General features: G+C 43.7%; 1 protein-coding gene across 16 annotated transcripts in view; it reads right to left on the bottom strand.

Annotated features, from left to right (window-relative positions):
* Positions 1–21,331, bottom strand: part of DOCK10 (dedicator of cytokinesis 10) — a 258,333-nt gene that overhangs the window by 9,387 nt on the left and 227,615 nt on the right. For all 16 annotated transcript variants that reach the window (XM_075937572.2, XM_075937573.2, XM_075937576.2 and 13 more), the window contains 6 exons: positions 20,958–21,080; positions 18,964–19,077; positions 7,480–7,626; positions 5,534–5,744; positions 2,006–2,196; positions 114–214 (listed from right to left, as the gene is read on the bottom strand). In XM_075937572.2, the coding sequence (XP_075793687.2) occupies positions 114–214; positions 2,006–2,196; positions 5,534–5,744; positions 7,480–7,626; positions 18,964–19,077; positions 20,958–21,080 (887 nt within the window). The remainder of the gene's footprint in view (positions 1–113; positions 215–2,005; positions 2,197–5,533; positions 5,745–7,479; positions 7,627–18,963; positions 19,078–20,957; positions 21,081–21,331) is intronic.

Here is a 21,331-nt window from a genome sequence, read left to right as displayed (position 1 = left end):
TGGTGCTACATAAAACATTCTGACTAATTTCATGTCATGTCACTGAATGTTTCTCTTCTGCTTGTAATGGTCACACAAAGCCTAACTTTTACGTTTAAAAAATGAATGTTAACCTGAAGATTTCCTTCAGAAGTTTCACTTGGTTATCAGGATACTTCTTAGCATTTGTTTCTTCAAGAAAAGCTCGGGCATATGCCATTGGTCCCGCATTTACCTGTTGGGGGAAAGCACTTGGATTAGGGGGCAGAAGAGTACAGTTTGGCTGTAATTTATAACTCTCAGGGTCAATATGAGCAGAGATTTTGTTCCATATTTCAAAGATATTCTGCCTAGCATAAGGCTGTATTCAGGCATATGCCAAAAGCATTTCCCAACCAAAGCTAAACATGCAAGCTGTGTCTACATTGGCATTCGTTTCCGGAAAAGGACACTTCGGAATTGCAAATCCACGGGGAATTTAAATATCCCCCGTGGCATTTGCATTTACATGGCTGCCGCTTTTTTCCGGCTTGGGGTTTTTGCCGGAGAAAAGCGCCAGTGTAGACGCAATTTTCCGGAAAATAAGCCCTTTTCCGGAGGATCCCTTATTGAAAGTAGGAATAAGGGATCCTCTGGAAAAGGGCTTATTTTCCGGAAAATCACGTCTACACTGGCGCTTTTCTCCGGCAAAAACCCCGAGCCGGAAAAAAAGCGGCGGCCATGTAAATGCAAATGCCACGGGGGATATTTAAATTCCCCGTGGATTTGCAATTCTGAAGTGTCTCATTAGCATCCCTTTTCCCGAAAGGGATGCCAATGTAGACACAGCTATAGTCCTTTATCTTCCATGTGTTCTGAATCAATGGCTTAAGAGAAACTGTTAATCTTCTGAGGTTCCATTTGCCAAATACAAACATGGTAGGTATTTCAATTTAGGAAAAATACCAACATTAGACTGTAGGTCAGCTGCCCAGGAGGTGTGAACTGGAGTAGCTCAAATGCAAGGAAGGGAGCTGTGCTTATTATACCAGCTGATGATCTGGGCACATGTGTCAGATAGGTGAATGTCTTAGAAAGTTTCATATGCAAACAGTATGCTGGATTTTAGTTAATGTAGTGGAGAAACAAATCATACAAAATCACAATGGCCAAAGATGCTCTTTTCTCTAATCCCAGCTTTTCTAAATAGGAAATCATAAAACTGACTGTTCAAGGTTCTCTTTTAAAAAGTATCTGACTGCTCATTTGAGTGCCAGCTTTTAGCTTGATATGGCCAGGATGCTCAGGTTAGAAAGATCTTACCATTTATCAGAGGAACACTAAGGGTATGTCTAAAATACTATGGCACTGAGTGAGCCCAAGTTAACTGAGTTGGGCTTGTGAAGCTCAGGTTGCTGAGCTAAAGGCTGGGATTAGAGAAAAGAGCATTTTTGGCCATTGTGATTTAGCGTGATTTGTTTCTCATTAGCTATCTTGATTTAGAGCTCCAGGAGGCACTGGGGAGGAATAACTAAGAATGGCCCTGGTGAGGAACTATTGTGAAACAGCAGCAGTCGAGTGTCTACACATGTCTTATTTTGAAATAGCTATTTCGGAATAAGAATTATTCCTTGTAGAATGAGATTTACAGATTTCTGAAATAATTTCAAAATAACGGAATGGCTATGTAGACGCTCACATTGTTATTTCAAAATAACGCTAATTATCTTGACATAATGGTGCACTGAAATTTTTAGCTTTGCAGCCTGAGCCCCGCAAGCCTGAATCAGCTGACATAGGTCAGCTGCAGCCTGGAATCTTTTATTGCAGTGTCAACATACCCTAACAGACTTAATTATAGCAACACTAGCAGGCATTGATCCAACACCCATTAAAGTCAATGGGAGTCTTTCCACTGATTTCAATGGACCCTGGAACAAGACCTGAATATTCTGGAGAAAAAATTGATTAAATATGCTCCACAAGTTGCAAAACTCCAAATGAAAAAGTTGGCGGGTACATAAGCATAAAATTGAGCCACTGTTACCTTGACGCTGACACTTCCTTGAAGTTTAAGCTGCAGTCTAATCATATCCACTTCTTCCATTGTGCAAAGCTGTTTAAGTTCTGAAACCTTTTTGGACATCTCATCAATAGCTACTTCAATGGGGTTCAGTTCTGTGCTTGTTTGGCTTATGACTTGAATACGTTTCTTCACGTAAGGAAATAAATGACTGGCTGCTCAAAAACAAATGTAAAACAGTCAGAAATTCCACCCCCACAAGTTGGCACTTATGTAAGCAGTGCTACTGGGTTGATAGTTTAGGCTGCACCCGGTTTTTCTATTTTATAAACACCTTTGTGATCCAGGAAAATTAATACAGCTCAGTAGGTCCAAACATATACTTTGATGAAGTCACTACTGGATCCATTTTGAATTCTAGCATTATTTGTCTCATATATTTCTCTGAACCTGACAGCACTCGACTCTTAAAACTTAGAGATTTTAAAATTCACACATTTCTTATACTGCGTTAGGGCCTAAGTCTGTGTGTAACTTTAGGCACTTCAGCAATTCCACTAAAATAAAAAAAGATTACTCACGTTAGGCATGAGCTTAAGCATTTTGCTTAGTTGAGGCCTGTATCTTCTATGTTCACTAATAGTGACAAATCAATCATGAAACAGTAATTCCCTCATGCCCCCTGCAAGGCTTTCTTTCTCAACAGATCCCCCTCTAGACTGCTGCTTTTTGCCGATAAAGTGCTGAGTCGGCAAAGCGCGGTGGCCATTTTTATGCAAATTAGATGCAGGATATTTAAATTCCTGCCTCATTTGCAATGTCGACCTGCCTAATCTGCATCCCTCTGCCAACAGAGGGATGCAGTCTAGACATACCCTAGGTGGGGTTGCAAAGACTCATATCCTTTGTAGACTGGGCACCTGTAATGCACACTGACCAGTGGTTTACAAGTGCCCTGATTGTCTTGTGCCCTTTCCCCACAGAATCATAGTACTAGAAGGAACCTCAAGAGGTCATCGAGTCTAATCCCCTGCCCTCACAGCAGGACCAAGCACTGTCTAGATCACCCCTGACAGGTGTCTGTCTAACCTGCTCTTAAATATCTCCAGTGACGGAGATTCCAATGCACATACATACAATATGATGGGAGCTAATTTAGCTACAACTAATCAGGAAAGAGATCTTGGAGTTATCTTGGATAGTTCTCTGAAAACATCCACGCAGTGTGCAGCGGCAGTCAAAAAAGCAAATAGGATGCTAGGAATGATTAAGAAAGGGATAGAAAATAAGAATATCTTACTGTCCCTATATAAAACTATAGTACGCCCACATCTTGAATACTGCGTACAGATGTGGTCTCCTCACCTCAAAAAAGATATTTTGGCATTAGAAAAGGTTCAGAAAAGAGTAACTAAAATGATTAGGGGTTTGGAACGGGTCCCATATGAGGAAAGGCTAAAGAGACTGGGATTTTTTAGTTTAGAAAAGAGGAGACTGAGGGGGGGATATTCTAGAGGTATATAAAATCATGAGTGATATGGAGCGGGTGAATAAAGAAAAGTTATTTACTTGTTCCCATAATATAAGAACTAGAGGACACCAAATGAAATTAATGGGTAGAAGGTTTAAAACTCATAAAAGAAAGTTATTCACACAGCACAGAGTCAACCTGTGGAACTCCTTGCCAGAGGAGGCTGTGAAGGCTAGAACTATAACAGAGTTTAAAAAAGAGCTAGATAAATTCATGGAGGTTAGGTCCATAAAAGGCTATTAGCTGGGGGTAAGGAATGGTGCCTCTGGCCTCTGTTTGTCAAGGCTGGAGAAGGATGGCAAGAGACAAACTGCTTGATCATTGTCTTTGGTCCACCCCCTCTAGGGCACCTAGCACTGGCCACTTTTGGTAGACAGGATACTGAACTAGATGGAACTTTGGTCTAACCCAGTATGACCATTCTTATGTTCTTATGTTCTTATCTATAGCTGCCCCCAACCTACAGCTGCTCCTCTTCTCATTGTTACATCTAGTTTCCCTTTTGAAAACTGCCAATGCTTTATTTTTATGTGTATAATTGCTATAAGTTCAAACACTTCTAAAATGTACCCATTTTACTCATGCAAAATAGAACACATATAATTGACAAGAAGAAAATGGGATGAGGCAGTGGATGTAAAGGTGGACATGGGGGAGCAATGGAAAAGTGATAGTGAAGGTGGAGAGAGGCATACGATTTCAGGCTTGTACATAAAGCAAGGGATGGAGGATGGGTGTGTGCTTTGGAGTAAATCTGACCCAGCAGCAGGGCAAGGAAATTGGAGAGCTGACAAAACCACCCTATCTGATTAGATGTTTACAGATTATTAGACTAATATGCTAAGATCATAATAAATGCACCTTCATTTCAACAACACTATTCCTTCCCCGCTCCAAAGTCAACATCCAAGAACTTATTACTGCTCAGAAATTAAAGAACACCCAGTATTTTCTGTGCTTTATCCCCTCGCCCATGTAGCTGTATTTTATAAGAGATGCTATCAGATATCAGATTTTTCTCCCTGACTGCACAAAACCTTTAGATGACAAACTCTGTGCTGCAAGCAGCTTTTCCTTTTTGGCTCTTTGGGGAGAAAATATATCCTGAAGTCAGATGAGATCTAAACTCTTTGTCATTTTGAAGCCTTTCCTTGAATGCCAGCCTCTGTATTCCATTTTACTCATGAGAAAAAAGCTCATCAAGTGCATATTCAGACAGTTATTTGTACACTCATCCACAATTTCAGATATATCACGTTTTAGCAGTAATTTCATGGATGTTTATCACTCTTCTTTAAGATTAGCTCTTTATCATGATTGAAATCTTGATATTTTCTGTTCTGCACCACAGTTTAATCTGATTCAATGGATATTGGGGCCTGCAATACTTCTTGCAAAAGGATATCTTCCTGTCTTAGAACATAGGGACTTCTGGGTATATTTTCCATTGGCAAGACATAAGTTAGATAGGATTTTATTTTTATATATTTATTCAGCAATATATAGTAGCCTTCTGTAAATTTGGTATCATGTTCTAATTTTTAATAATTTTTAATAAATACTCATATCTGAAGTGGTTAATTTTTCTAAACTGGACAATGTTACAAACTCCAATCTGGTTTATATTTAATCTACGCAATCTTAGATGAATAAAGAATGAGGATTCTGATTAAACTGCTGTAAATTAAGAGTAATTCTGCCGAGAAAGTGGGCTGAGTGAGAGGAGCATAACTAGGAAGAAAATGTAAGCTGATTCTTCTACAAAGAGATTTTTTTCTTTTGTTATTTAATTGTCTGCAAAATCATATAATATGTGCAATTTGACATATTAAAGACTATCCACAGAAATATGGACACAGTGAAATGGTTATTGCTCAGCTAAAACTGTGTACAAAGCCATTGGCAAACAGCAGATTGTGGACCATATTGTGCATATTGATGTCTGAGCAGCACTACCCTTGGAAATCATATGTACTCCTTTACAGTCAGAACTATGAACAGAAAAAAAGGCAGCAACATACTTGTCAGGATTGTGCGTCTCTTGCATTGCTCTTCTACTCCTCCGTGTTTCTTCCCTGACAGCGTGAAAGGCGTTTCAAATACAAAACGGCTGATGTTGTGATGCATTTCAAAGTCAGTCTTCCTGTCCTCAGCCTCCTTCTCGTCAAAGAAAGGCGTGACGTATGTGACCTGGATATAAGCGTATTTTGGATCCAAGTCTTTCGGATTGACCTGTGTTAACATTGTTACACAATAAAACAATTTATTTGAGACTGACTTTGTATTAGTATTCATACAATGCCTGAGTGTTGATTATAGGCTTGCTGTTTTTACTCGGTGTGATTTTATGGATATTTGTGTAAACATAGCTCATGATTTTCAAAAAGTGATGTTGGACACATACATTAACATTTAGATAATTAACCCTGGGGAATGATTTTCAGTTGAAGTCAATGGGAGTTTTGAGTACATTTCAATGGCAAAAAGGGATGCGGGTTGAATGTAAAATACAAATAGGGCTGAATTCTGACCCATGACACTCGGCCATGCAGGGAAGCAGAGAACATAAGGCAACCCATTACTCCTCTCAGTGGACTGCCAACCTCAAAAGTCACAGTTAGGCTATGTCTACACTGCAGTTGGGAGTGAGCCATCCACACCGGGTAGACAGACTCATGGGCTTGAACTGAAGTGCCAAAACCAGCCACATGGACACAGGGGCTTGGCTGGAGCTCAATCTTTCAAGCCACCAATTTCAGGTGGGATTGCTCTGCTGCCTCCGCTGTTGTAGCTGTGCTGCCACAGCTACATCACTATTCATACTAAAACGGCGAGGTCACACCCGTACCTCCTAGTGTAAATGTAGCCTTAACAGAGGCAAGCCAGTCCCACCCCTATGCAGTTTATTCACCAGCCTCCGCAACTGGGAAGGCTGGGAAGAGAAGGGGGCAGAGCTCGGCACCACCAGTACAGCAGGACCATGACAAAAAGCAGAGTAAGCTATGTCAGAGTAAGCTTGCACCATTCAGTATACCCCTGGATCAAGGGGGAACCAGGACCAGACTGTGACTCTGCTCCTGCATTACTCCCACTAAGTGCTGCCTCTTACTCAGGGCTTGAGTAACACACTATTTTGAATGAAAGGAACATGTTTTTTGCCAATTAACAGAAGTGCAGCACATCTTTTGAAAGAACTCTATGGATCAATGCACTGCTCCCACTAGGGATGTTAAATATCGGGGAACTGAATAGTCGTGTAACCACATGAAATCTTAGTTGTTACATGACTTTTCAATAGCCCCTGGGGGCAAGGCCGGTAGCCAGTGTGCTCCCGGCCCCACTCCCTGGGAGACCCTTGCCTCCCTGTATTAGAGACAGCAGTGCGGAGTGCTAGGGGGAGCTGATCTGCGAGGGGAGACCGTTAAAAAACAGCTCCCCTCATGGACATAGAGGCAGCAGCACATGGGGGGCAGTAGCCCCATCTGTACCGGGGGTCCAAGCTCAGACCCCTCTGCAGACAGGAGCTGCTGCTGCGAAGCAGCCTCTGCCGGTGGCGGATCCAGGCTTGCCACAGACAGAGGCTGCTCTGCAGGGTGAAGAGCAGCCTCTGGCATAGGAAACTCAGGCCCACAAACGATGCGTCACAGCAGTCTCCCCTGCTCCCAACTCCTGCTGCTGCTTCTGAAAGAGACAGCAGCACGGGGGTAAGAGGAGAGGCAGGCAGCACAGCAGAGATGGTGCTAGGGAGAACTGGATTTTAAGCTGGCTCCCCCCAGCACCAGCTTCTGCTTCCCCCCGCTTGCTTCCCCTGATACAGTGGCAGCAAGGGGGGGGGGGGGGAATAATGCATGTAGTCAACAAGATTAACCAATAAGCACAGGCTTATCAGTTAATCATATAGTCAACTACAGGTTGACATCCCTAGCTCCCACCTCACATGCATCCAAGGGGAGCATTTTCCACATACCTTATTGGAATCTTGGATCATCTTCACATTTTCTGATCCAAACTTATCTGCATAAAGTTTTAGCAGTCTCTGAGAGATCTCAGACAGCCCTGTTAACTTGGGCTCTTTATAAATATACTCTTTACCTTCCTCTTCTTCAAAAAAGCCCTGTTCAAAACAAATAGAAAAGATTAATTAGTGTAACAGATCCAGCAAACTAATTGTAAACTGAAAACAACACATACAAGTTTACTGTGACATAAGGTTTAATGTATCCAGTTGTTTAGATACTGAAGTCATTGACTGGTTTTACAGCATATGAATGATAAACACAGTAAACAAAATTCAACATTAGACTTTAGACATTCATGCATCTAAATTTAATCAGCTGGACAAGACAATTATTGTGAAATAGAATGTATTGGAAGATTTGTTTGATAGTCATTTACGTATAATGCATGATTTTATTTGACTATGTGGAGAGAATGCCATCTAGTGGTATATTCTAGCCATAAATTACAGATGACTAAATTAGTAGTGTCCCATGGATTCACATGAAATACAGTTCTCTCTTTACACAACAACAAATCTCTCAAGCAGTAAGAGCATAAAATTGATTAGAATGCCATGCACAACTGTGTGGGAACAAGAAATGAACCGATCTGTATCTGAGTTCATTTGTGTAGCGTGCTCTGCTGTAATCTTGAAAAAACAATAAAATATGGTGGTATCTTCAAAGACAATGTAACATCTTATTTACATTGGAAAGGAAAAAACTGCACAGACTGTCGACTTTTATACAAAAAGGCTGCTGTACAATTTGCAAAACCAGTACTTACAAGGTTGGATGTAGCTAGCAGTACATTAATAAAAAAATCTGTTGAAGAACAAAATAAGAACCTGCCAGTTTCCATAAGAAAATGAATATATGAAATACACCTTATGCAAATAAAACACACATTCAGCCAGGAAAGATTTTATACTAAAGTATCGGTATACGCATTACTCCACTAACAATAATTGGGCTTTATCACTGACAGTGGGAAAACAAGCATTTTATTTAGTAGATGAATGTAAAATGTAAAATACAAATAGGGTATAATCCTGACATGTGATGCTCAGCCGGGGAAGGGAGAGGGGGCACAAGGTGGATGGGCTTCTTTTTAGGATTTCATACTCTGGTGCTAGATTTTTGGCTATGCAAATATTGCAGCACACACCCAAATAATGCCCCCTTTCTTGTCAACAAAAAAAAAGGACTCATTTATCTGGGATGTCAGAGGAGATTGTTAGTAAAGTTTAACAGCTACAGTACAGATAGCAAGTCAGAATGGGAAGGGTAAAAAGGACAGCAAAGGAACACACAAATAAAACCCTTTAGCCCTGACATATTGTGGGACAGATGCCTGGAGTTGTAATATTCTTTAGTAAGCAACAGAGGAAAAGTCCCATCACTAAGAACTAATGGCAGGCAGAAGAGGAGACATACAATCTAGAACTTTCAAAGATGCCTATGGGGGTAAGACAATGAACTCCCATCAAAGTTATTGGGAGTTGGGAAGCCCCAGTCAAAAAGTAAATGATCACATTTCAACAACCTTGGCCTCAAGGGAAAAATTAGAGAAAAAAAGATTAATTATCTGCAGGGATAATAATTACAAAATGATATCTGAGAGAGTTCCAGCTTTGTAAAAATAAATTAACTAAACATGTTAATGCTCATCTAGAAAATGTGAAAGAGATAAAGGAATTGATCTTTATTTCAGCAGAGCTCAAATGAAAGGACAAAAGTGTTACTGAGGAGCTTACATCCTATAAAGACTTATTTGGGTGACTGATTGTCATGGGACTCCAATGCAGGAAGGGTTTGCAGCCTCATAAATTGCTTTCTGATCCTACTCCTGGCTGAAGTCAATGAAAAATGACTTCAGGTGAAAGCAGATGAAAATGCCATTAATTCTATCCAACCCCAATAAAAAGCTAATCTGAATGATTCTGACTGAAAAATCTTCTTCTTTATGTAACCACTGAGTTAAAAATAGATTTTTGAAATTAATTCTGCTCTGAGCTGGGGGAACATACCCTCTTCAGTTACTGACATGATACATTTTTGCTAGCTAAAGCACAACGTTTACATGGACGTGTCAGACCACCATGCTGGTGCAGTATAGCACTCTGTGGTGATATCTGTGTTAATCAGTTCAGTAAAAAAAAGATAAGGGGCAGATTTCTTCTAGTCTTTAATAGGAGAGAATATTCAAAAGTGTGGTCTCTAACAAAACTTCAAATGACAAGCAGGAGTTAATTGGAAACCATATAATAATCCTGTCTGCCATTAAGCCACAGATCTGGCAAAGCCCATCGAATTAGAATAAACGTTTTGTAGGTGTCAACTATCCTTCAGTTTAGGGATTTAAAACTATTAAGCCTCTGTTTCTCCTTTTGCTTTTCATCTGTCTTGTCTATTTAGATAAGAATCTGTTAGGGGATGGGGCAGAGGTTCACTATGTTTTTGTACTGAGGTTAGCACTACAGTGTTTCCAATTGGGTTGGTGTTTGTGGGCAGAACTGCAGTACAAATGTACAGTCGTAATGGCCAGAGTTACATACTGAAGTGAGGAACAAATCCAAATGTTTTCCTATAAAAATGAGAAAGAACGGCCCCTGCGCAAGAGGGGTTTTTTGTGCAAAAAGGAGCCATCTACACAGCTCCTTTTTGCGCAAAAACCTCTTGTGCAAAAGCGGCTGCTAATTAATTATGCCAATGACATGCGGTGATATTCCACTCCATGCTTTATTTGCATAAGCTTTTGCGGAAGAAGGCTACAGTTCAGATGTAGCCATAAGGACCAGAGACAATCTGGTCCTCACTCTTTTTAAGAGGCATATATGGAGAGGTTGCTAGTGAAAGTACTTGTTGAGCCAGCTGTATGGGCAAAGCATTTATTTGATGCATTTGTAATGAGCCCATCACCACTGTGCCTAGAGACCAGATGCATATGCAATTTGCAAGCTTTTGAAAGAGACACACTTTCCTTCCCTCTTTTGATTTCACCACTTTCTGTGGAAAGTGAGGTTGCCATTCTCACTTGTTTCCTCAGGAAGAACCCAACAGTGCCTAGCACGGTGTTGGTCATTCTTATTGTAAGAGAGCGGCAAGACTCAGGCTAACCTTCATACATAAGGGGTTCAAGCATTGACCTGACATTGTGACTCTTGCATCCCACTCCCAACAGTTATAGCTTGAACACCATCAAATTCAGTTTCCCAACTGACTGGTCTCCCAAAGTGAGTCTCAGGGCAGGAGTAAGCCCCGGTTCAGTAAGGCTTCAAAGAGTAGCACCAAGACCCTCAAGCAGTTTTTATTCTGGCTGGGAAGTCAGTTAATGGCAAAGAACAACAGAATGTCTGTAGAGCAGGCTGGCTGCTGCTTGTTGGAAAGGCATGACCTTCTGCATGGCCTTTAATGACCAGTTCCAGGCAGAATGCACTGAAGTAGTATAACCTCGAGGTGATGAAGCGTGGGATTGTCATTGCTGGGTTCAGATCAGCTAGAAAAGGGCACAGTGTCCTACCCAGCCAATGATGCAGACAGTATTTCAGGCATTTGCTGGGTTTTTTTGGGTTTGAGGGACTAGCAACAAATACAATAGGACGCTGAGGCTGCATTTGACCTTGACAGCTGGTAAGAGAATTCCAAGATTTACATTTCTTAAGGTCTCGAATTTCTTCTTTTCTCTTACCAGTAGCATATCAGATCCATCCAGACTAAGCCTGAGCTAGTTACAATTCATCTCAACCCTTACCTTGCACAGGCACTAGGACATCTGAATTCCGGCACTGTCTGGAAATGAGACCTTGAATTGGATATGACACCATATTGATGGTGCAAAAGGCCACAGTGTCTTACCACCTCCCCTGTGCTGAAAATGATGACAGAACTCATATGCAAAGTGCCTTTGGGAAGAAAGAGCAGCCCCCTTTTGTGGGCCGCTGGGATTTATTCAGCCGATGACAAGATCAGACATCTTAATGAAACTCTGCTCACCATTGCTACATCTTCCTGGGGAGACAACAGCCCCCCTTGGAATGAACTACCTCTAGGCTCTAGTTTATGCAGAAGTCTGAATATGTATAAATGTGTACAGGGCACACTGTAGAAAGGGAGAGAAATTCCTAGCTGCACTGGGAAGGATGAATTAATCTGAGTTCGCTTTGTAATCTAACAACCAGCTGAGTGAGAATACAAGGCATCCCCGCTATACATCCAAGATATGTTCCAAAAATGTGACGGTAGAGACAACTTAAAGCGGGGAATTTTTTTCCTGCATCTGACTTCCATTTGCGTAGACTGTTTTTTTTTTTTGGTGGGATTTAGGAGTGGAGAATGGGAGAATTTATAACGCATCAGTTCATACAAGCGTCGATGACTTTAGTGTGGAACCGATGTATACCAAGGCAACTTATGGCGGGGATGCCCTATAACATGGGTCACTGAAAAGAAGATGGGAAGCCAAGTTTTGTGTTCCTGAAATCTCAGATTTTAACAAATAGGTACAAACCTGGGGGTATCTCACTGCTCAGCCCCAGTTGTGCTGTGCTAAAGAACTACTCAGCCTAGACTAAATGAAAGGATTTAAAGTGCCCTTGAGTGAGTGTCCTTCCCCATATCAGCCAAATCAGAACATGCAGTTGTTCTGCATTGTTAAAAGCCGCAATAGTCCGAGGCACATAAGAGACCTAACTTTTCCAATGCTGATGTGTATATGCGTGTGCAGGTACAGGCACTGGGCATAAATGTTAGCTGCCCTTGCAGAGGTGCACAAAAAGCATGGGGACAATAAGAACTTCCTAGGGATTGGACAGAATCCTATTGTGGAGCTCTGAAGGGGAGAACTGATCATCATTACCGCCCCAGCCAGTGGGGCTGCAGAGTTCCAGCCTTTCCATGGGTGGCAGAGCCATTGGTTCGCATGTACAAGCCAACGCCTCTTGAGGGTGCTAACAGCAATGTAATCCCTCTGCAGAGACCTCCTGCAAACCTGGCAGAGTCTTGGCTCTCACAGGCAGAAGTGTGGATTTTCAGCGGCCAGTGCTGATTTTACTCCTATAGAATCACTGTGCTTATGAACTTGGGGGTGCATTCAAGAGGTCTACACCACTGAGAAGCTAGCGCTCCCATGGAAAGTTACCGTACACTTGACTATAATCTTGACACCTGGGGCACACAGAATTCTGTCCATTTTTATGGCTGGTTACTCTTTCAGATACACTGGAAAATACAGAGTGATGTTTGCCCATTATTCAGAGAGGGTTAAAATAGTGCAGTTTTAAATTTTCACTGTGAACCTTTGAAATCCTTCCTTAGTGTCAACAGAGAATACACATACAGTAAGAAGCTGCACTCTTCTAAGAGAGTTTTATGCAATCTACCCTCTATGGGTAGTTTTTGTTGCAAGGGAGAAATGCAAAAGTGGTGCACCATGCTCTTGCTATTCATATGAGAAGTATTTTTCATATTAATGTTTCTGCCATTTTTGAACAGATAATTAACTTTTAAATGCTGATTTTCACTCTATTTCATCTCAGTTTTGTTATACTGATTAGAGTAATTTTAATATATTTACATTAGTCAATGTCATTTCCACTATATTTTCATTAGAACTTTTTGCTGGGATGATTAATAACTATCACATTGTTGTCCAGCATCTTCAAACCTTAGGGTAACCCAAACCCATAGGTAGGTGATTAAATTAAAGTCCTTGATTTTCAGAAATTCTGAAAATGTACAACTTCCACTGAAACAAAAATACAACAGTAAAGTCAGTAATAGCTGCAAAGCCTCAGCATCTCGGAAAAACAAAAGATGTCTAAATAAGGATTTGGTCTTCTAAGTTTGTAAAGTTTGGATCTGGTATTACTGAGATGAAAAGGGCATGTTGGCCATATCTATACTAGGAAACTATTTTGAAATTAGTAAATTCAACTTAACAAATCCTGATTGAACAAACTCGAACTAGCATGTCCACGCTATGGGGAAGCCTCGAAATTAGTTTGAGGCAGATTTCCTTAATGTGGACATGCTACCTCAACATAGAGCTCCAGAAAGCACTGGGGAGTAATTAATTTGAGTTATTCTGGGGAGTAATTATATCAAAATAGCATCACCGGAGCACCCACACTACTATTATTTTGAAATAATTATTTCAGAATTAGCATTACTCCTGAGGAAAAGCAGGAATAGATTTCAAATTTGTGGCCCATTATCATATAGGGTATGTCTACGCTACCCCGCTAGTTCGAACTAGCGGGGTAATGTAGGCATACTGCACTTCAAATGAAGCCCGGGATTTGAATTTCCCGGGCTTCATTTGCATAAGCGGGGAGCCGCCATTTTTAAAACCCCGCTGGTTCGGACCCCGTGCAGCACGGCTACCCGGGGCACGAAGTAGGTAGTTCGAACTAGGCTTCCTACTCCTGGCTGTGCCCCTGAAATGAAGCTGTCACTCCTCGTGAAATGAGGAGTAACTGTAGTTTGAACTAGGAAGCCTCGTTCGAACTACCTAGTTCGTGCCCCGTGTAGCCGCGCTGCATGGGGTTCGAACCAGCGGGGTTTTAAAAATGGCGGCTCCCCGCTTATGCAAATGAAGCCCGGGAAATTCAAATCCCGGGCTTCATTTGCAAGTGCGGTATGCCTACATTACCCCGCTAGTTCGAACTAGGAGGGTAGTGTAGACATACCCATATATAGTAGCCCAGGGTATGTCTACACTACCCTCCTAGTTCGAACTAGGAGGGTAATGTATGCATACCGCACTTGCTAATGAAGCCCGGGATTTGAATTTCCCGGGCTTCATTAGCATAAGCGGGGAGCCGCCATTTTTAAATCCCCGCTGCTTCGAACCCCGTGTAGCGCGGCTACACGGGGCTCGAACTAGGTAGTTCGGACTAGGGTGCCTATTCCGAACTACCGTTACTCCTCGTTTCACTTCATTAGCAAGTGCGGTATGCATACATTACCCCGCTAGTTCGAACTAGCGGGGTAGTGTAGACATACCCCCAGAGACTGTGTGTCTGTAACGCTGACGTACATGGCCACGCCCCCGGGCCATGTACGCCAGCGTCCCGCCCCCTTCCCTTCCCTCCGTGGCGGTTTGACCCAGCGCTGCGCTGCTCAGCTGGGTGCTGGCGGGGGAGCAAGTGGTGGCAAGCGGCCCAGCTAAGCAGCGCTCAGCTGGGCCCCGGCGGGAAGTAAGCGGTGGCAAGCAGCAAAGGGCCGCTTGCTCTCCCGCTGGGGCTCGGCGGGAGCGCTGCTCAGCTGAGCGATGCAGCGCGCCACGGAGGCAGAAGAAGAGGGGAGGGGCGCCATGCAGGGAGGGGAAGGGGGCAGGGCTGGCCAGAAGGGGAGTGGGAAGCAGAGCTGGGGGGTGTTCGGGGGCTGTGGGGATTGAGGGGAGGATGGGGGGGCCCGGAGGAAGGGGGGAGAGAAGCAGCGCTGGTGGGGGGGAGAAGCGGGGTGTCCGGGGGGCCGTGGGGCTGGCCGGCAGGAAGAGGGGGTGGGAAGCAGAGCTGGGGGCAGATCGGGGGCTGTGGGGCTGGACGGGATGAGGGGGGCGGGAAGTAGACCTGGCGAGGGGGGGATGCAGCCACTGGCCGCAGCTGGACCACAAATGGCCGCTTGCTGCTGCTTGTTCCCCAGCCGCGGCCCTGTTGAGTGGCGCTGGCGCTGCGCCGCTCAGCTGAGCCCCGGTGGGACAGGAAGGGGGGGTGAGGCGGTGATGTACATGGGCAGGGGGCAGGGCCGTGTACATCACAGCCCCCCCTTCCTCCTCCCGCCATGGCGCTGAGTGGTGCACCCCTCAGCCGGGCTGCCGCAGGGGGGGGGGCGGTGATGTAGACACCCCACCCCCTGGCCGTGTATGTCACCGCCCTGCCTCTCCTCCCCTGCGGCAGCCTGGCTGAGCGCGCAACACTCAGCAGAGCCACCACGGAGAGAGGGGAAGGGGGCGGGGCGGTGACGTACACAGCCAGGGGGCAGGGCCGTGTATGTCACTGCCCCCTTCCCCTCCCACTGTGGCACTCAGCTGAGTGCTGCACCCTTCAGCCGGGCTGCCAGGGGAGCCAGCAGCGCAAGGGGCTGTTTGGGCTCCCCTGGGGTGGGAGGGAAAGAGAGGGTGGTGACATACATGGCTCCACCCCCTGGCCGTGTATGTCACCGCCCTGCCCCCCTCCCTCACAGGCAGCACTCAGCCAAGTACCACGGCGGGAGGGAAGGGGAAGGGGAGGAGAGACGGAGGGGAGAGAGAGGCAGGAGGAGGAGGAGAAGAGAAAAGGGAGAGTGAGAGGCAGGTGGAGGAGAAGAGAAAGAAAGAGACAGAGAGAGAGGCAGGAAGCGGAGGAGAGCTGAGAGAGAGGGGAGAGGCAGTAGGAGGAGGAAGGGAGAGAGAGAGAGAGAACTCAGGAGAGAAGACCTGAAAATCCCATCTTATGACAGGCTAATTGGCTAGTTTCAAAATAACAGGCTTGGTTATAAATTTGACCTTGGTTATAAATTTCATTACTAAGGGTTGCAAGTATTCTTGGCAATGAATGGATGAAAAAGTCTAAGGTGTGTAATGAAAATGGAAGTTATTCGTAAGTGGGGCAAAGGAATTTAGAGAATTATAAAAAGGATACTTTTTAGAGGGAAAAGTATACAGGCACCAACCATGCATGGAAATGGAGTGATTTTTTTCCTTTCAAATGAGGCATTATTGCTAAATTGTTACATATGGTTAGTAATATGGTGTTGAGAATATTTGTAAACTTTTTTTTTAATCCAAGAATGTTCTTTGGCTGACCAAGTGCATCCCTTCAGATTTCCCTTGGTAAATGATATTACCCATCATTGTTCTTTTAATGCACCTACCTTTAATTTCAAATTGCACATCTACCTTTTATCACTGGTGCTTCATTAGGAACAATCCAGCCCCCTCCCCTTCCCACAATATGAAAGCTCTCTACTGCTTAGTGAAACTAAAACCCCATTGAATGTCTTTTAAGGCCATGTTTGTTTGTTCACAGCTTAAATTAAGCAAGTGCCAGGATATAAACCAAACAGCATTTGTTTGCAGAATAATCATACTCCTTTTTACCAGTAAGGCTCTTTAAATAAAGCAGTGGCGTAAGCCAGAATGGGACAGGTGGGTGAGCAATGACTGGGAAAGTTAGTAGCCATGGGGCCACCTCTCCCTCTCCTCCAACTAGTCTTGGAAGAGGGAAAGGGATAGATGCTTTGGCAATGGGTCCCATAAAAATCTGTGCTCTGCACTTCCCGCCCACTTCACTTCCCCTTGCTTCCCTGCCAGGAATGGGTGTCAGGGCAGGGGCTAGCCTCTTTCCACTTACCTGATGCTCCAGGGGAGTGAAGTTGGGGGCTTAACGTGCTCCATCGACCAGCACTCCCAGCAGGGGAAGCAGGTTGAGGCATGGACGCTTGCAAGCTCCCGACCCCACTCCTTTTCAGGAGCATTGGGTGGCAAAGTGGGGGAAAGCCCCAGCACTCTGACCTTGGTGCCTGCTGAGAGTGCTGGGCAGCGGAGTGGTGCAATCCACTAGCCCCATTCCACTGGCCCAGCTGGAGCACTGGATGGAGAGTCAAGCCCCATGTTCTGAGGAAGGGCTGGAGGTGGGTAACCCTTGATGCTTCATCGGCCCACTCATGTCTGTGCCCCTGAAATGAAGCCGCACTGGCTGCAAAAAAGCCGTTGCTTTGTACAGGTTGAACCTTTCTCGTCTGGCACCTTTGGGACTTGACCGGTGTGGAGCTGGAGAATTTGCTGAACCAAGGGAGGTCAATATTGTCTAACAGCATTACCAACACTTCCACTGCTGACTGGGCTTTTAGAAGACACTTAGGGGTGATTTACAGCTAAATAACACAGAGCACTGAGAGCCAGGACTGGTGGCTATAAACGAACTTTATGGGACTGTGGGAATCTTGCCCACATCCATGCTAAGTGGACATCCGGCTAACTAAAACCATGCCGAACCATGGCTGTTGCTGGACCAGAGAGTGCCAGATTAGGGAGGTTCAATCTGTAATAGAGATTTTAATCCTCTTTGTTTGAGCTGCAGCTCAGCAACTCACGTAAGACTAATTTGCATCTTAAGGCTTGACCTTCAATAAAGGTTGGCATTTTGCAGCACCACTCCAGGAGTTGCTGTGGGGAGGAACTGTGACTTGGAGAGATGCAATGCCTCCCCTGCTTGTCTCTTTCTCAGGAATGTGTGGGAAAGTAAGTCCTTTATGGGGTGCAGCTTGGTTTGCCACCGTGAAGAGTCCAGTTTTGCTGACTAGCAAACATGGACCAATTCTTGGTCCCTTCCTTCTCCTCCTCACCTTCCTCTACTCACAGAAGGACTGGCAGGTGTACAGCACCACGGTTCTAGCTGTGATTGTAGTAGGTCCTATGTCACCGAGCAGAATTAGGAGTCTTACTCTCTTGAGTAGCTGCTTAGGTCTAGGGCACCATTTGCACTTAAGCAGCATTCGTGCTACATTAAATAATAGCACAGCTCTCTCGGAGGTCACTGGGAGTAGGGACCGGCGTATATGTGCAGCACTGTGACAGATAGGTTTTTGTAATTCAAGGAAACCAACCAAACAAAAATTAGTCTGCGAGATGTGACAATGAATGAAACAACATTATTTTATCTGCCACACTGAATAGTCAAAAGCACAAAGAGTTAAGGTTAAGTAAACTGCACCAGGTATGGGGGAGGATGAGTGAGAAGAATTAAACAAAGCATGCAAAAGAACAGAGAACTTACCACAGCCTTGAATAAGATCAAAAGAAGAAAAGAGCATTAAAATCTAATTAGCAAACAGAATAATTCATATCCATCTGTCGTTTACACACCTTATTATTACAGAGGAATGGAAATGGCACAGTTGCCAAACATGCCTTAAAGGAACATGCTGGCCTCCCACAAAGATTTGCCACGGGGAAAAGTGTAAATTTATGCCACAGGGATTGTTCTGAACAGGCTAAAAGCACAATACATAGCATAAAACTACTGTACAGCATATTGCATAGAATCAGAAGGGGCTGGAAAGCAAAGGTCAGAAAGTCAGGAAGAAACAATAAATTAGCTTCTGTTCACAGCTCTACAAAGCTGGGACTGAATACGGAGGTCATTATTCAGGTTTTATTCAAACCTTACTCACACAAAACATCACTTTTGTCACCAAAAGTCAGCTTTATCTGAGTAAGGAATGACTAGAAATTGAGGAGCAAATTCTGCTCTTAATCGCACCAGCATAAATCCACTCTCATACATTACACTGATGTAAAGGTCCTTAGTAAAGACTTTGAGGTTCAGCCCAGGCTGTTCAATACACTACACCATGTTTGCCTTCTTTAATGTCTGTAAGACAAATATGTCTGGAATGCTTTTCCCAAAATGTACACCTTTCTATATATACACCCACAAACTTAGACATGGAATTGGAGGCTGACGTACCTGCCCATAAAAGGCAACGCGATAGTATCGCCCAAACAAACGTTTCTCAGAATTTACTACTTCTGCGACCTTCAGATATGATCGGTGGATGTCATAATACAGATCAGACAGTCTCTATGGTAAAAGAGAACAGAAAAAGTGCAATGTAATGTGACATTTTGGAAAGCTTTATTCAAGCTACATTTGTCCCATGGGCTTCCCAGTCATGTGTGGGTGATTACCTTTGTTTTCCTCAGCAATAGCTGAGAGGTCAATTTCAAGACTTCTGCCTTCTCCTGGCCACACATTTCTAGGGTACTAATAACTTTCTTGCAGAGTTCCCAAGGGGAAGCGTTACAGTGTGAGTCTATCCCAACATGTAGAAAAACAGATCTATCTGGTGATGGATGGGCCCCTGTCTTGATGAGCAGTGATTACTGAGCGGTGAATCAGTGGACAGGGAATGGGAGGAAGAGCACACCCTGAGAGGCACACATAGAAGGGCAGCCTTGGGGCAGGCAGCAGGAGTCTCCTTGTAGCACTTTTGTACCAAAGAGCCCCACCCGTCCATTAGAACAGCACTATCCTTCCCTGCTATCGCTAGCCAGAACCGGCTCCTGAGTACTGTGCCCGGAGAGAGTCATTATTCCTTCTCAGGGGAGCTGACAGGACTGTCAGGCCCCTGGGCATGTGAGGGGAGGGAGTGGACTCTATGCTCCCAGAAGAGATGGGGCCTCAGGCAGAAGGGGTTGGGTGGGGCAGTCATCTCTTCACGCTGCCCGGACCATGCAGCGTGGGCTTTGGTGATAATTCTCTGGCTGCTGCCACCATGGACCCTTTAGAATCACCGGGCCCTGGGAAAACTCCCCCTTTTACCCGAACCCCACAATCAGCAGGCCTGCTCCTTCTCAGTTATTCTATAACTTCATTATCATGGTGGAAACTGCTTTGTACTGTGCTCCTGCTTCCTAAACTACATCCCATGCCAAGTTATTTTTTCCAGTTTAAACAAGGAAATCAATCACTTTACTATTAAGTAATTGTTTTTCTACTTCAAATTAAAGAAAAATAAAAGCAAGCATGGAATAATTTCAAAATTAAATCCTTTATCTGGTAATTGTGGTTCTTTTTATGCTTAGGTATCACTAAATATTTCAACAGCTAAAAAGCAACTCTCTGATAAATACATTTTGCAATTCTTATTCATTTGGTCAAAGGAGTTGTAAACAGGAGAACAGACTTTTCTGGAAGGGGCATCTAATGCTAGACACAGACTAAAACTCTAAGTAAAAAATGGCTAGAATGTGAATGTAATTTCACCAGGCAGGTTTTCGTGAGCTTTACAAGTTCATATGTCTGAAGGAATTTGCAAATGTGATTTTAGTGCCTATGAAAGGAGCAGAATTTGAAATCAAAGCCTTTCGTCCATTCATGAAAGGGGTAAAGCAAATCAATGTGAGTTTCCATCCGTTTTCCCACCAATGTCCCCAAACCCCGCCCTGGTGGGAATAGTTAATTTTTTCCACCCTGTTAGTCTTTCTGCTGGGACTGCCCCAAAGGGGATTGTTTAGACCCAAATCTTGCAATGAACGTCACATTGGCACAGGGCCCTCCCCTCTTTTTGATCTCAGTGCATCAATCATTATAGTGATGTGGACCTCAACTCTCTAAAAGCCACTGCACTCATTTCACGTAGGCTGGGGAATCACCATGAATATGGACCAATATTTGGTTACTACCTTCATAGGTGACAGTATATGGTAATTTTACTCCTGTAGATCTGAATATCTAGGGGAGCCTGGAGCCACAGGAACCAAAGAAAATTTATTTTCACAGGGGTTCTGTAGCCTCACACAAGGCTTCAGACAAGATATTTTAACTCTACCATTTAAAGGATGGAAAACCCCCCCCAGCAGTATTAAAATAAAATTAAAATATGCCAATTCAAGGAACAGTGGTCAGTATTTTCCTGCCATTTTTTTAAGACAGAAATGTTAATTGGAAACCCGACTTACTTTAAAATCTCTTTGTTTCTCAAATACAGCAATGATAGGCTTGTTAACTTCAGCAATCAGTTCGTATCTTTCAGACTTCCACAGGTTATCAACACATAACTCCAGCTGCTCCACAAGGATATTCTGTAATCCAACAAATAAAAATCCCATGGTGACTTGCTTGCTTATTTGGATTGCATTTGGTAATTATGATCACATCAACGGTATATATGCATTGTTTTATGTCTATAAGATATCTTCTATATAGTAGATTAGCATATAATCAAAAGAAAGTTAGTAAGAAAATGGTGCAAATTATTTGGTAATCTGCTACTGTCTCTCCGGTAAGACTAAGTACCACTTAACAGGTTCAAAATACCAAAATAAGAAATTCC

The sequence above is a fragment of the Pelodiscus sinensis genome, chromosome 10 (genome assembly GCF_052426305.1).
Source record: "Pelodiscus sinensis isolate ZL-2025 chromosome 10, ASM5242630v1, whole genome shotgun sequence".
In the NCBI taxonomy this organism is placed as follows: Eukaryota; Metazoa; Chordata; order Testudines; family Trionychidae; genus Pelodiscus; species Pelodiscus sinensis.
The sequence above is the reverse complement of the archived record's forward strand: the minus strand, read 5'-3'. Positions and strand labels throughout refer to the sequence as shown.